The sequence below is a fragment of the Podarcis tiliguerta genome, assembly GCF_965153285.1.
Source record: "Podarcis tiliguerta genome assembly, chromosome: 13".
Classification (NCBI taxonomy): Eukaryota; Metazoa; Chordata; class Lepidosauria; order Squamata; family Lacertidae; genus Podarcis; species Podarcis tiliguerta.
In genome coordinates this window covers 47,842,531-47,858,552 of record NC_139546.1, presented here as the reverse complement: position 1 = coordinate 47,858,552, position 16,022 = coordinate 47,842,531, and the positions used below count along the sequence as shown (strand labels likewise).

Below are 16,022 nucleotides of genomic sequence, written 5' to 3'. Positions count from 1 at the left end.
GAAAAGAAAATTGGATCAATTCTCACGGAGGAGGAAGCTATTGGTAGCTGTAATGGTTCTAGGGGTTGCTCGTGCGTAAGCTTGTCCCAACGTCAGACTGGGTTGCCTGAGTGAACCTTTCCTGTCCGGGCAGCCACTCGCCCGTGACCGTCTCAATCGCTGGCAGAATCCGTCAGTGGGCGTTTCTTAAACCTCTTCCAGCAAAGAAGTTGTTTGACGCCCAGTCTTTGCCTACTCTCCCTGCGCGGAAGCCTTCTACGCAAGGAGGGCGTAGGCAGCGGAGGACCTCTACTCTCCCTGCTAGTCCCCGGCAAGGAGTCATGGGATCGCCTCGCCGATTCCCCCATCTCCCCCCCCCTTCTCCACTGGAGCTACGCTGATTCTCTCCCCCAGAAGATGGGCTGCCTCTCCCACTCCCAGGACGCTCTCTGGGATCCCTTCGGAGCTTGCTCTCTCCCTCGGACACTGATGGCAGTTCCCTGACAGTAGCTATTAGCCAGGTTGCTCTGCTCTGCCTCCACATTCAGAGGCAGCAAGGCTTTCGAATTGCTAGATGCTGGGAACCGTCGGAAGACAGCCATCTTCAAATATCTAAAGGACCTTTAAAGCCCTTTGTGGCTTAGGGCCCTCATATTTACGGGACCGCCTCTCTTAGTATGCCCCGCAGAGGACCTTAAGGTCCATGAATAATCGTAGTTTACAGGTCCCGGGCCCTAAGGAAATCAGATTATTCTCCACCAGGGCCTTCTCAGTGATGGCTCCGAACTGGTAAAATGCTCTGTCCCATGAGACCAGGGCCCTGCAGGATTTAACCTCCTTCCTCCGGGCCTGTAAGACAGAGCTATTCTGTCTGGCTTTCAATTTGAACTTAACCTGATCTTTTATTCCCCTTCCTTCCCTCCCCCTCCCCTTTTTATGAAGATTACCCACTCTGAGATCCCACAGCTAATTCTCCCCTGGTCTCCTGGCTGGCCCAAAAAGGACTAATTTAGCCAGCTAGCCCTGGTGATCATCTAATGTTTATTGGATGGATTTCCCCCCTAAATGGATTTTTGAATTCTGAATTTATTGTCATTCACGTTTTATATTGTATTTTATGCTGTTTTTTGTTGCATCAATTAAGTGTTTTATATTTGTTGTTAGCCACCCTGAGCCCGGTTTTCTGAACCGGGAAGGGCGGGGTATAAATAAAAAAATATTATTATATTTATTATAAAGAGCAGTCCCTTGGAGGAAGGAGCAAGCTTGTTTTCTCCTGCTCTGGAGAGCAGGACTCGAACCAGTGGCTTGAAATGGCACGAAAGGAGATTCCAACTCAATATCAGGAAGAACTCTCTCACTGTAAGAGGTGTTTGGCAACGGAATAGTCTCCCTCAGGAGGTTGTGGACTCTCCTTCCTTGGAGGGTTTTAAGCAGAGGTTGGAGGGCCGCCTGTCGCAAACGCTTTAGCTGATATCCCTGTGCTGCAGGGGGTTGGACTAGATGTCCTCTGGGGGTCCCTTGCGACTCTACCATTCTATGAGGGTGCTCTTGTGCTTGAATTCTGCTTCCAGGCAGGGCCGGATTTACCGTATTTTTCGCTCTATAAGACGCACCAGACCACAATACGCACCTAGTTTTTGGAGGAGGAAAACAAGAAAAAAAATATTCTGAATCTCAGAAGCCAGAACAGCAAGAGGGATCACTGCGCAGTGAAAGCAGCGATCCCTCTTGCTGTTCTGGCTTCTGGGATAGCTGTGCAGCCTGCATTCGCTCCATAAGATGCACACACATTTCCCCTTACTTTTTAGGAGGGAAAAAGTGAGTCTTACAGAGCAAAAAATACGGTAGTTTTGATGAGGCCCTAAGCTACTGAAGGTAATGGGGCCCTTTATATGTCCAGCTGTCCTTTGTCAACAACAAATTGTCGCTTTCTTGTGTGTTGAATATATGCTATATGGTAATTTATGGACCTAAGGGGCTACTTTTAAAATGAGACTGCATTTTAAATTGCATTTTAACCTGTGTTTAAAATTGGTTTTTTATTTTATTATTATGTTTTTACTGTAATTTTAATGGTGTTAGCCGCCCTGAGCCCTGCTCTGGCCGGTGAGGGCGGGGTATAAATAAAATGTACAGTGGTACCTCGCAAGACGAATGCCTCGGAAGACGAAAAACTCGTAAGACGAAAGAATTTTTCGTTTTCTGAGTTGCTTCGCAAGACGGATTTCCCTATGGGCTTGCTTTGCACCTTTTTTTTTAAACCACCAATGCATTCCTATGGGAAACTGTCAATACACAGTGGTGCTTCGCAAGACGAAAAAACTCGTAGAACGAAAAAACTCGCAGAACGAATTAATTTTGTCTTGCGAGGCACCACTGTATTATTATTATTATTATTATTATTATTATTATTATTATTATCTCAAGCCATTTGCCCATGTTGCCATGCAACCAGTCCGTGCAGAACCTAGGCACCCTATACATAGAAAGGAGCAAACCAGTGATATTTTAAGGAGCAGGTTAGCTTACATCATAGGAGCCTACACAGCACACAACACTGTTGTTGTATATAGGTTTTATTTTATTTGTTTTTTATCTTATATTTTGGAAATGTACATCCAGTTTTTCCCACCTTTAATTTTTTTTGGGGGGGCCCCCAAGAGAGTGGGGCCCTAAGCTATAGCTTGTTTAGCTTATACGTAAATCCGGCACTGCTTCCGAGCCTCTTTCCGTAGCACCAGAGTATAGAATCATAGAATCATAGAGTTGGAAGAGACCACAAGGGCCATCGAGTCCAACCCCCTGCCAAGCAGGAAACACCATCAGAGCACTCCTGACATATGGTTGTCAAGCCTCTGCTTAAAGACCTCCAAAGAAGGAGACTCCACCACACTCCTTGGCAGCAAATTCCACTGTCGAACAGCTCTTACTGGCAGGAAGTTCTTCCTAATGTTTAGGTGGAATCTTCTTTCTTGTAGTTTGGATCCATTGCTCCGTGTCCGCTTCTCTGGAGCAGCAGAAAACAACCTTTCTCCCTCCTCTATGTGACATCCTTTTATATATTTGAACATTGGCTATCATCTCCCCCCTTAACCTCCTCTTCTCCAGGCTAAACATGCCCAGCTCCCTTAGCCGTTCCTCATAAGGCATCGTTTCCAGGCCTTTGACCATTTTGGTTGCCCTCCTCTGGACACGTTCCAGTTTGTCAGTGTCCTTCTTGAACTGTGGTGCCCACAGCTATTGTGAGAACAGGACGCTTGGCTAAGATGGACCACTGGCCTGATCCTGTCACTGGAGTCTTCAGTCACAAGCAGCGCAAGATATTTGGCACCAGCTTGGCTGCGGGAGTTGCCGGAAGGAGGCGTACAAGGCGCCATCCAACCCCCTTAGGGACTCCACTTTTGGTTTGTGCAAGTGTCCCTATTTTCCAGGGACGTCCCTGATTTAGAGAAGCCATCCCGGTTTCTGATTTGATCCCGGAATATTCTGCTTTTCCTTAGGATGTCCCTATTTTCACTGGAGGCTACGGAGTTATCCAATTCCTGAGCCATCCCATCTTGTTGTTGTTGTTGTTGTTGTTTAGTCGTTTAGTCGTGTCCGACTCTTCGTGACCCCCCTGGACCACAGCACGCCAGGCACTCCTGTCTTCCACTGCCTCCCACAGTTTGGTCAAACTCATGCTGGTAGCTTCGAGAACAGTGTCCCACCATCTCGTCCTCCATCGTCCCCTTCTCCTTGCGCCCTCCATCTTTCCCAACATCAGGGTCTTTTCCAGGGAGTCTTCTCTTCTCATGAGGTGGCCAAAGTCTTGGAGCCTCAGCTTCAGGATCTGTCCTTCCAGTGAGCACTCAGGGCTGATTTCCTTCAGAATGGAGAGGTTTGATCTTCTTGCAGTCCATGGGACTCTCAAGAGTCTCCTCCAGCACCAGAATTCAAAAGCATCCATTCTTCGGCGATCAGCCTTCTTTATGATCCAGCTCTCACTTCCATACATCACTACTGGGAAAACCAGAGCTTTAACTATACGGACCTTTGTCGGCAAGGTGATGTCTCTGCTTTTTAAGATGCTATCTAGGTTTGTCATTGCTTTTCTCCCAACAAGGAGGCGTCGAGTCTTTAAAAAAATGTTTAATGTTTTATTCTGTTTCTTTTGGTGCGCTGGGGCAACCCAGTAAAACGCTTGGGGTAGAAATAGTAAAACGTTAACGATGAAATGCGACGTCCCTATTTCCATCGGAGAAACGTCGGAGGGTATGTTTGCATCGGGTTTACTCCTGAGCCTTTTCTGCTCCCACAAGGCAGCAGAGGATTCAGAATCGAGCCCATTAACACCCCCTGCAAGGCGGTCCACTCAAATGAATCAAATGATCAAGGGAAGTAATAGTGCCACTGTATTCTGCTCTGGTCAGACCTCGCCTGGAGTACTATGTCCAGTTCTGGGCACCACAGTTCAAGAAGGACACTGACAAACTGGAACGTGTCCAGAGGAGGGCAACCAAAATGGTCAAAGGCCTGGAAACGATGCCTTATGAGGAACGGCTAAGGGAGCTGGGCATGTTTAGCCTGGAGAAGAGGAGGTTAAGGGGTGATATGATAGCCATGTTCAAATATATAAAAGGATGTCACATAGAGGAGGGAGAAAGGTTGTTTTCTGCTGCTCCAGAGAAGCGGACACGGAGCAATGGATCCAAACTACAAGAAAGAAGATTCCACCTAAACATTAGGAAGAACTTCCTGACAGTAAGAGCTGTTTGACAGTGGAATTTGCTGCCAAGGAGTGTGGTGGAGTCTCCTTCTTTGGAGGTCTTTAAGCAGAGGCTTGACAACCATATGTCAGGAGTGCTCTGATGGTGTTTCCTGCTTGGCAGGGGGCTGGACTCGATGGCCCTTGTGGTCTCTTCCAACTCTATGATTCTATGATTCTAACACACAGCAAGAAGAAGAAAAAGTGCATTTTGTGCACAACCTCCCAAACTTTTTCGGTTTGTTTGTTTGAGCACTGGGTAGCGGACAGAGGGGACCGGCAGGGGCTAACAGGACAAGGGCCTGTTATTTTACTAGGGAAGGCTCTCTCCCCCCCCCACTTTACCCCCACTTTTCGGCTTAACAACAGGGCCCAGTCAGGTGGGGAGGTCACGCCAGGGTTGGCAGCGTCCGGGCCAGCGGTGGGGTGAGGCCTGATGACAGGGTGACGTCACCCTGAATAGGCCGAGAATCCCCTGTCACAAAGGGTTAGCAACGCTCCCCGGCCCCTTTGTCCTAGCAACCGCTGGGTATTAGGAAAGCGTAGGCCGGGGCAGAAGCCATGGCAACCGGGCCACAGGCTTGGGCTTGGACAACATGTCGTCCCCCCCGGCCAGCGCCCCAGTGCCCCAAACCTGCCCCACGAACGGGGGCCTTTTAATGCGCCAAAGTGTGGTTTCGCCCGTTTTCTGTGCGCACCCCCCCAGCCGAGAACCGAACTGTTGCATCAAAATGGACTCAGCTGAGTCACCCGAGAGAGAAAGTTTGCTTTTGAAAGTTCTGGCAATTCTCCCTGACCACGACTCTGAACGTACGCAGAGTGCCTTTCCCCCCAATGGGGGAAGAAGCTTGGATGAAAATAAAAAGGGCGAAAGGGCAAGAGGTCTCTAGAACGCCTTCCTGGAGGGAGACGGCTTCTGCTTACAAAAACGGCCTTGTCTCTGAGCACGTGCAGAGTGCTTCTCCTCCACGTAAAACAGGAGGCAGCTTTTTATATTTTAAATGGACCCGGAGAGCGACCCGTCTCCGATTCCCTCCTCCTAGCCCCAGGCATGTATGAGGCGAGCTGTGGTTAGGGACAGAAATGCCCTCTGCATATGCTCAGAGGTGCTCATTATGACTGTTTCGTAGCTTCCGCCATTTTGTCATTGACAGCAGGGCCTGAAGCAAAGGCCGTGACTGAGGGGCTGAAGGATTCAGCCAGAACTGGGAACTGGGAAAGAGGGGGGCAGAGGAGGCGAGAGGAACCCCAGAAGGCTGCCTTATGCCAAGACAGATTGATGGCCCATTTAGCTCAATACTTCCTACACTGGCTGGCAGTGGCTTTCTAGGGATCCAGGCAGAGGTCTCTCTTAGCCCTGCCTTTATATGTTGCCTCAGAGCAATCTCCCCAATGTTCTTCAAAGCAGATCCTGTACTCTACCGCTGAGCTAAGAGGTTTTCTTGGCTCCTACGGGGATTCGAACCCACAGCCTTGGCATTATTAGCCCTACACCTGAGCTAAGCGGCACAACCTCGCACAGTCCCATCTCAGCTGCCCCCACCAGTACAGCTTTCCGTCACACCCTGCTCTCCCCCTTTCTAGATTTCTTCCCTGCGAAAAGTTCCTTTTCATTGCACATTCATCATAATCCGCACTTGGGGCGCAATCAGGAAGGTCACAAGCAATCCTGTTTGCCCATGAAAAACCTTTGGTGCGGCCACACTGCTTCATTCTTATCTGGTGGCTTTCTGCCGAAATCCCGCCATTCTGCCTCAAATCCTCCGGTTTTATTTTGGCCCCGCTTCCGTCGTGTTACAGAACCAACCGAAGTGGCGTGACCGCAAAGGTTGTGTCGACACGGCGCATCACTTTGAAAGTCACGCCTTCCCGCAAAGAAACTATCGTTTGCCCGCTCACAGTGCTACAAACCGTGGCATCTTCAATAAACTACAGTTCCCAAGATTCCTCGCTGGGAAGCCATGAAGCTTTAAATTCATGGATGAGACCCTGTGTGCTATTCTTGTGCCCCAAAAGCCTGTGTGGGGCAGCGGCGAGAGTGTGGGGCTCCCCATTTGGCCACAAAGCTTGCTGGGCGACCGTGAGTCGCTGCTTCTTGACCTAATCTATCTCGCAGGGTCATTGTGAGGATGAATCGAGGGAGTACCCTCAAAAGGGTGAAATAATGAATGTGGCAAAAGGGACGAACGTTGCAGAAACATCACTCTGGAGGGGGCACAGCTTTTCTGCCTGGAAACTGTGACTCAGGCCTCTCCGGCGATGGTGTGACTGGCTGCACAACCGCAGCTGGGAGGCCGGAGGAGTGAAAAACAACAACAACTTGGCCTCTGTGCTTTCTCCCCCTTCTCTCCAGATGAGGAAGTGCTGAGCAGAACGAAACTGGCTTCCTTGGCGCAGAGGGTTCAGGGACACCCTCGAGCAACTCCCACAGAAGTGGGAAGAGGCCTCTGGGCTGGGGGGTGCGGAGCCAAAAAGGTCCTGGGCCTGCCCCTTTTCCATGGCATGCTAATGAGGTCCAAGGTCCCTTCTCCATTGGCCGGTGGCTAATGCGTCCCTGTGAGCTCAGCCTTCCCCGGAGCTTTAAATGGGACCCCGGAGTCCGGGCTCTGGTCTCTTGGGCTGGGCGACTGCCACCCTCCCCTGGCAGCAGTGGGCAGGGGCCAGGAAGGTCAACAGCTGGACCGCAGGAGCTGCGAGGAGGAGGCTGATGGACTCCCAAACAAACAGGTGGGCAGGGAGGTCGCAGGCTAGGCCAGGGTTCATTCCTGGTGTGTGTGTGTGTGGGGGGTCTTTCCCCCCACCCCAAGGTGCCTCAAACCTATTGGGTGCTGTTTCCCCCCTCTCTCCTGGAGATCCACAGCAAAACAGCCTTGGAGAGGCGTTTGAGGGTTTCTCTCTGTGTGTGGGGCGTTTGGGAAGAGCGGTGAACAACTTGTGGTCTCCTCGCTTTCGTTTGTTTTCTCTCTCTCCCCTAAATCACTTTCCTCGAGTGTTTCTGCTTTCGCCTGGAAGGCTGCTGTAAGAAAGGGCTGCATCTACAGCAGGCCTCCCCCAGCCCCACAACCTGGCTCCTCCAGATGTTTTGTACTACAACTCCCAGCGGGAACCAGGTTGCGGGGACGTTGCCCTAGATCTAGCCACAGGGATGATGTGGGCTCCCCTCTACTCTCCTGTTGGGCTTGTTTCTCCAGAGGTAGGTCCCTTCTAGCTTGGGGGGAGCTCACTCCTGGGTTTAGGACAGCAGCTTTGAATGTGGGTTTTATTTAAGGACTCGTGGCATTGCGTGTCTCTGAAACTGAGGGATATGAAAACCAAACTTGAGAGACCCAGGAAGGGTTTTCTGCTGCGATCAAACCAGAACCGACAGAACCCGACGGCGTTTTCAGGCAGTGCGGTATAGTGGTTAGTGCGCTGCCGGAGACCAGAGTCTTTGGTCTGCTCTTAAGAGAGGGGAAGAAGACAGGTTGGCCAGGCATGGGGTGAAGGGAGAGAGAGAATTGCTGCTTTTTATAGCTGCTCCAGCTTGATCAGAAGCCCCCGACTTCTAACTTCACCGTGAACACTCTGCGACGGTGCCCAGTGATACCCACAACCTTGCACTCCCTCCAGCAGGAGATGTCCTAGGCAGGCAGGGTGGGGCGACCAGAAGTTCAACAGGAAACAGCTGTTTGCAGCGGGTGATTAATGGAGGTGCTTGGAGTGAAAAGGCGAGATTTATTTCTGCAGATCTTGGTCATACTCTTAACAGGGACAGGCTAGCTGCTTAGGGCAGGATCAGAAAGGGGCTGGCTGGCTGGCCTCAATGTGTATAGGGCAGACCCACACTATTTAAAGCACACCAGAAACTGCCCCCCCCAAGAGACTCCTGGGAAAAGTAGTTTGTTAAGGAACTGGAACTCTGCAACGGGAAAAGTGCAGTTCCCAGAATTACTGGGAGGAAGTCACGTGCCTCTGCTTTGAGCATTTATCTCTCACCTTCTTGTTTAAGGTGGCGGGTTCGTGGTCCTCCCCCCCCCTCAGAAAACTAGGTTAGGCTGAGGAGGCAGCAACTGTCACCCAGTAAGCTTTGTGGCCGAGTGAAGATTCGAACTCGGGTCTCCCAAGTCCTCGTCCAGCAATCTAACCACTACACCACACTGGCATGAACCGTGAGGCAGCCCTTTGTTATGCCCCTTTAGGTGCCAGGCGACAAGGGTCCTCTTCACCCAGGCCTTGAGCTGATTGACATCCGACACCCTTTGAAATCTGTTGTGGGAGAGGGGAACGGTTGGTTTGCCGTTGTCCTTGTTTTTATATCCTTCTTATTTTTACTATGTATTCCGTGGGGGTTTTTTGTATCAATATTTTGATGGGAAAGGTTTCGCTTACGAAGAAAGGGACGCAAAGAAAAAGAAACGAAAAACAAAACGGGACATAAATGCGTAGAAAGAAACAATATATGAATATATACAATGTAGGAAAAAATACAACGTAATGCACTCCAATGCATTCTGGAACGGATTTGATATTATTATCCTAATACATATGTAAACATGAATAGCCTACTGTTGTCGTTTTATGTTGCGAAGATCTGTCCTGAGATCTGGCGGTATATGAATTGAATAAATGATTAAAAATAATTAAAACAACAGTCCCAAATCACCCTCTGGCTAGGTAGGGGCTCCCTTTCTGTTTCAGAATTTGAAGCAGCCAGCCTGGGTTAACTTTACCCCTCCCAACAGCAGGATTTATTGGCCGATATCCTAGTTACCCTGCTCTGCTGCGAGGCAGCGGAGAGGGGCTAGGAAGCATGGGGCTGGCGCCCCTCAGTTGGGGGGCTGGTGTGGACTAATAATAATAATAATAATAATAATAATAATAATAATAATTCATTATTTATACCCCGCCCATCTGGCTGGGCTTCCCCAGCCACTCTGGGCGGCTTCCAAAAAAAATAATATTAAAATACTGTAATACATCAAACATTAAAAGCTTCCCTAAACAGGGCTGCCTTCAGATGTCTTCTAAAAGTCTGGTAGTTGTTGTCCTCTTTGACATCTGGTGGGAGAGCGTTCCACAGCGAGGGCGCCACCACCGAGAAGGCCCTCTGCCTGGTTCCCTGTAACTTCTCGCAGGGAGGGAACCGCCAGAAGGCCCTCGGAGCTGGACCTCAGTGTCCGGGTAGAACGATGGGGGTGGAGACACTCCTTCAGATATACTGGACCGAGGCCGTTTAGGGCTTTAAAGGTCAGCACCAATACTTTGAATTGTGCTCGGAAACGTACTGGGAGCCAACATAGGTCTTTCAAGACCGGTGTTATATGGTCTCGACCAAGTAGAAAAGAACAGGATGCTGTGTTTGTTTTGACACGGAGAGGTAATCCGTTAAGCCGACCTTCAGGCTTCCAAGGTCTTCTCTCCATCCCTGGGGAAAGCTCAGTCGTCTAATCTCCCCCTTTCCTCTCCCCACCTGCGCAGGATGGGTGCCCCGCCGCCCAGCCCCCTGAGCTTGGAGTACCTAGACGACATCGACCTGCTGCGCTTCGAGGTGAAGCAGGAAGTGTCCCGGACGGGGGGCAGCTTCTCCCTGAGTTCCACGCCCTGCAGCTCCGTGCCCCCTTCGCCCACCTTGGACAAGGCGGGCGACCCCAAGTCCACCCTCGAAGAGTTGTACTGGATGGCCACGCTCCACCAGACGCTGGCGGCGGCGGCGGCAGGGGGTGGCCCCGAAGCCCAGATGATGCCGGGTCTGGACGAGGCGGTGGAGGCTCTGCTGGGGGTCCCGGTGATGGACGGGGGTCTTCGGGGCGGAACGGCCCCACAGCTCCAAGGTTTCTTAGGGGCCATCGAGGGAGCCGGTGGGGAACAGCAGCAGGTGAGAGGGAGCGGGAAGAGGTTGGCGGGTGGGTGGGTTGAATTAGGGGCGTTTGGGGAGTGGGGGACAGAATGGGGGGCTCTGTAAAGTGCCGAGAGGTTCGTAGGAGAAAGGCGGGCGAGACGGAAGGGTCCTTTTTCAGACCAGAGGCCTATTTTTCCATTCCAGAGTTCAAGGCCCCCCTGAGACAGCTCAGTCGGTTAGAGCCGGAGGGTCTTAATCACAAGGTGGGGGGTTTGAGCTCCATGTTATGCGAAAGGTCACTGCATTTCAGGGGGTTGGACTAGATGACCCTCGGGTGCCTTCCAGCGCTACAATTCTGGGATTCTAACATGCGCAACGTGTCGTACCAGGAAATAAACAAGCACAGGCCCCTCCCACTGCTGTAGTTAAGAGGGTTTTACGCCCAAGACTTTTACTGCCTGCTATTCGCTTTCCAAGCACTGGAGATGTAAAGACCAATGCTCTTGAGCATGTGCAGAGCACCCTTCCCTTACATGCCTCTGAGAGCCACAATGTGGAGATCTACCAGAAAAGTACAGTGGTACCTCTGGATGCGAACAAGATCCATTCTGGAGCCCTGTTCACATCCTGAAGCGAACGCAACCCGCATCCACGGGTTGCGATTCGCCGCTTCCGTGCATACGCGTGATGTCATTTTGAGCGTCTGCGCAAGCGACGAAACCCGGATATACCGCGCTCTGTTACTTCTGGGTCGACACGGAGCGCAACCCGAAAAGGCTTAACCTGAAGCGACTTCAACCCGAGGTATGACTGTAAATAAATATAAACAAACATAACATAAAATCATACAATTGTAGAGTTGAATGGGACCCTGAGAATCTTCAGGCCCAACTCCCTACGACGCAGGAATGTTTTGCCCAATGTGGGATTCGAACCACCCCACCCCAAGTTTAAGAGTCTCACGCTCTACCGACTGAGGTATCCGGGCGGGGACAAAAGTTGGCATGGGGTATTCACAGATAATTCTGCCGTGGAGGCTGAATCCACCAGGGAGGCTGGTTGGTTACAGGCAGTGGTGTAGCGTGGGGGGTGCAGGGGGGGCCGGCCGCACCGGGCGCAACATCTGGGGGGGGCGCTCGCACTCGCAGCTCTCTGCCCCTACCTGGCTCACTCACTCTCTCTCTCACTGCAGTGCTGGCTGTGCGAATCCGATCCGAGCTGCCGGGTCGCCGCCCACTGTGGAGGGGAGGGTGCCAGGCGTGCGGTGCGGTGCGGAGAGAGAGCGAAGGACTATCTGGGGGAGGGACAGTGCAGCGGGGGGGGGCGCAAATTACTTGCCTTGCCCCGGGTGCTGACAACCCACGCTACGCCACTGGTTACAGGGGGGAAAAACCTGAGGGATTTCCTGAGGGAAATGTCTCTGGAGTGATTTTCGGCTCTTCTACTCACCGGCGTTTCTTCTCCCTTTCCCTCCCTTCCTTTACAGCTGTCCACGCTCTGCGACCGCTTCTCCGACGCTCAGCTGGTCTCCATGTCGGTGCGCGACCTCAACCGCCAGCTGCGCGGGTTCGGCAAAGACGAGGTGCAGCGGTTGAAGCAGAAGCGGCGCACGCTCAAGAACCGCGGCTACGCCCAGTCGTGCCGCTTCAAGAGGGTGCAGCAGCGCCATGTCCTGGAGGCCGAAAAGTCCCAGCTGGCGCAGCAGCTGGAGTCCCTGCGCGCCGAGGTGGCGAGGGTGGCTCACGAGAGGGACATCTACAAGGCCCGCTGCCAGAAGCTGTTGGGGGACGCCGGGGCGCACTGCGGTGAGGGGGCGGAGCCTCCAGCGCCTCAGCCCACCTCGATGGCACATTTTTACCTATGAGCGGCTCCCTTCCTGGCGCGACGGACTGTGGGTGGGTGGGGGCGAGGGAATTGGGCGGGTTGCTTTCTTGCCCCACTACAACTTGGCCACTGGGGGTCGCTGTGGACCAAGGGGCTGCCCTCCTCTTTCCCTCCACTAGGGGGCGACATGAACACAGACACTCCCCTTTTCCGACACCAGGTGGCGCAAGAGAACATAGGCCGCTGGGCGAGGAGACAATCTCCATGGCAAAAGCATCTCTCAGGTCTTGCGGCTGCCGTGGCTCCTTCCCCTCCAGGGACCCCTGGGAACTGAAGTTTCCCATGGTTCCCGGTGGCGCCGAAGCCCCGTCAAGTCTGTTGTGTAGCTATCCCGGGAGCTCTTGAGAAGTGTGCTTTATGCATCTTTCTTACGTCCACCGCCAGGCAAAGGAAAAATAATAAAAGCCAGAGAGTGTGTGTGTATGAGAGAGATGATTGAAGACAGCTTCCATTTTCTCCCCAGAGTGACAGTGCATTGGGCAGTGATGTCGTCGCAGCGGGGCCTGGGGAGGCAGTTGGGGTCACCGGATTTGGGTTCTTGGGGATCCATGCACCCCTCTTTTGAGCTCATGTCCTGCTTTGCAGATTTCCTCTTAGGGCATCTAGCCGGACACTGTGAGAACAAGATACTAAGATTAGGTGGGCCCTGGGCTCAATCCAGCAGGCTGTTGTTATGTTCTGAGGGCCACATACAAAATCGACAATAGGGAAGCCGGGCGGATGCCACAAAACCATTTGAGCCCATTTCAAGCAAGGAAAAGCGTGTGGTTGGGGTTTTTTTTGTACACAAATAATCTCACGTTCAGTAGCGGGGTTTTCCTTTGTGGCTCACAATTCCAGGCCTGCCGGGCTGGTTTTTGAGGTGGGGAGAAATGTGCTAACATAGAGGGAGCAGAGCGTGTGGGCCTAGCGTGTCGGGATAGAAATTTCCGGAAATGGGGAAGGAAGCACTTGCTGCGGTTGCTAAGCAACAGCCCCAGCATCCCTTCCCAGCCCTTTTCTCAGTCCTGGCAAAACGGCTCAGTGGAACTGAAGTGCAGCGGCCATGTCGTGACGGGGAAGAGAATCGCTGCGCACCCTCTGAGGATTTGGCCTGTTTTGCAGGGAAATTGTTAGGGAAAGGGGTGATATCTAACAGTGTGTCTCAAGGACGCTTTTTGCTCCAAAGGGAGCCGAGGTCTCAGGCCTTCCTCCTGTCGATAACATGATATTTTAAGAGTTTCCCGCTCCCCACATGCTAATTCCTCCCAACGTCCCAGGATCAAATCCCCGTCTGGGAACCTCCTTTTTCTTCAAAGAGGAAAAACAACACCACTGCAGTTTGTGTGCTCAGTCTTTCTTATTCCGAGAGTCCAAAGAGCAAAGGGCAAGAGAAGTTTTACAGGAAGATGGAGACAGCACCTTGGAACATATTCACAAGGGAAGGCTGGGAAATCTAGAGAGTCTGCCTTCCCTACTGCCTGGAAAGGGATAATTATATTAATGATTTTTTTAAAAACTGCATTATATTAGGCAGGTCCTATTACTATAAAAAGTGTCTGTGTGTGTGTGTGTGTGTGTGTGTGTGTGTGTGTGTGTGTGTGCATTTCAGTGCGATAATAAAAGAGTGCATGTTCAAAATATGTGCATGTAAAATATGGAAATGGATGCAAATCTGTGTTTTGTGTGTGTCTGTGCATGCTGTTGTAGCCACACATTTGCATTAGCTGTGCATGCAACAATGTGTTACAGGGTTTTATGTCTGCACAATGAGCATACCACACGTTTAAAGCACACTTAAAGGGCATGGCATGCCCCCAAAGAACCCTGGGAGCTTGTCAGGTCCTGGGATTCACTGGGGGAATTCGGATGCGTTTTAAATGTGCGTTGAATGTGCTTTAAATGTATGGTGCCGTCGGAGAAGTACACGGAAACAGCGGCATGCAATCGAGTGCTCCCACAGCAAGGGACGCGCAAACGCAATTTATTGTGCAGCTGTGCGCTGTCCCGTTGCAGTCATCCTTGTTAAGCGCACTTACTATGAACCCTGCACATGACTCTGAGCATGGACTCGCGCAGGGGTGATTGTGAGTGATCCTTAGTGTGTGTCTGACCGGCTTGTGGCTTGCTTGCGCATGGGGCAGGGAGGTGGGCATTCGGGGGGGGGGGAGCAGGACGGGGTTGTGGCCAAACGGGTGACTCCCAAATATGTGCATTGTGTGGCGCAAATTTATTGCACACGCAACAACGCCACCCCACCTAGGCAGCCGCCTCGATCTGTTTAGCTTTCCAATATTTTCTACTATTTATTTTCGAAACGACTCCTTTTCGCTCCGAGTGAAAATTCTGAGCCGGTGGGCGGCCCAGAAGGGGGAAATCAGAGACAGAAGATTTTCTGGTATGGATGGATTTTTTAAAATAATAAAAGGACCCTTTAAAAAAAACACAAAAGAAGGTAACAAAGAGTGTGGAGTTCTTTCAGTTTCTGCGTGGTGCCTGTTTACGGCCACGTAGTCAGGCCTGGCTGCTTTCTGAACATTTCGAAGAGAGAAGACTGTTCAGCGTTCCTGTACTTTACTCCCTTCTTGTGCTAAGATAATCAATGAGAGACTTTTCCCTTTTGCTCCCTGGCAATCTGATCTGGATACAATCCAATGGATAAAAGGCCCAGATGTGAAGAGACCTTGGCTCAAAGTCTGCCTAGCCGTGGTCTTATCACCTGGGCAAGTCGCATATGCCTCAGTTTCCACATCTGTACAATGGGATGCTAACAAGGTTGGGTGGGGTGTGCACTGGAAGGCTGTAGCTCAGTGGCCCAGCATCTGCTTGCATGCCAAAGGTCCTAGGTTCAATCCCTGATTGGGAGAGAGAATCCTGCAGAGCTAGATAGACCAATGGCTTCACTTTATGTAAGATGGCTTCCTGGCAAGTCGACTCTGCACGATGTTCACAAGCAAGGGCTGCAAAAACGCCACGTATATTATTTCTCTCCCCCCTCTGAAAAAAAGTGCTGAACTAATAAGTGCTGTGATTAATAATATAGTCAAAGCTCTACTGAAAGCATAGCTGGAAAAAACAACAGCCCACCTCCTGCGGGATGCTTCAGTTTTGCTGAGTTTTGTCCCTAGGGCCAAAGGAGATGATGAACCATAAGACGGGGTGTTGGCACAAGGTGGCGCCAGAGGACAAGCAAGCCCTAAAGGCTAGGAGATTCAAGGGCCAGAAAAAATAAAATAAAATAAAATAAAATAAAATAAAATAATTATTCATACCCTGCCCATCTGGATGCGTTTTCCCAGCCACTCTGGGCGGCTTACAGCACATCTAAAAACATAATACAGTGGTACCTCGGGTTACATACGCTTCAGGTTACATACGCTTCAGGTTACAGACTCCGCTAACCCAGAAATATTACCTCAAGTTAAGAACTTTGGTTCAGGATGAGAAATCACGCAGCGGTGGCGCAGCGGCAACAGGAGACCCCATTAGCTAAAGTGGTGCTTCAGGTTAAGAACAGTTTCAGGTTAAGAACAGACCTCCGGAACGAATTAAGTACTTAACCCGAGGTACCACTGTAAAAACATCAAGTGTAAAATGAAAGGAGCCCCTGTTTTG

General features: G+C 51.2%; 1 protein-coding gene across 1 annotated transcript; it reads left to right on the top strand.

Annotated features, from left to right (window-relative positions):
• The first annotated feature begins 7,153 nt into the window (after nucleotides 1–7,153).
• NRL (neural retina leucine zipper) lies at nucleotides 7,154–14,858 on the top strand. The gene is made up of 3 exons (XM_083409397.1): nucleotides 7,154–7,453; nucleotides 10,184–10,580; nucleotides 12,031–14,858. The coding sequence occupies exons 1-3, from the start codon at nucleotides 7,311–7,313 to the stop codon at nucleotides 12,406–12,408; spliced, it is 918 nt and encodes a 305-aa protein (XP_083265523.1). The 5' UTR covers nucleotides 7,154–7,310; the 3' UTR covers nucleotides 12,409–14,858.
• Nucleotides 14,859–16,022: the final 1,164 nt, after the last annotated feature.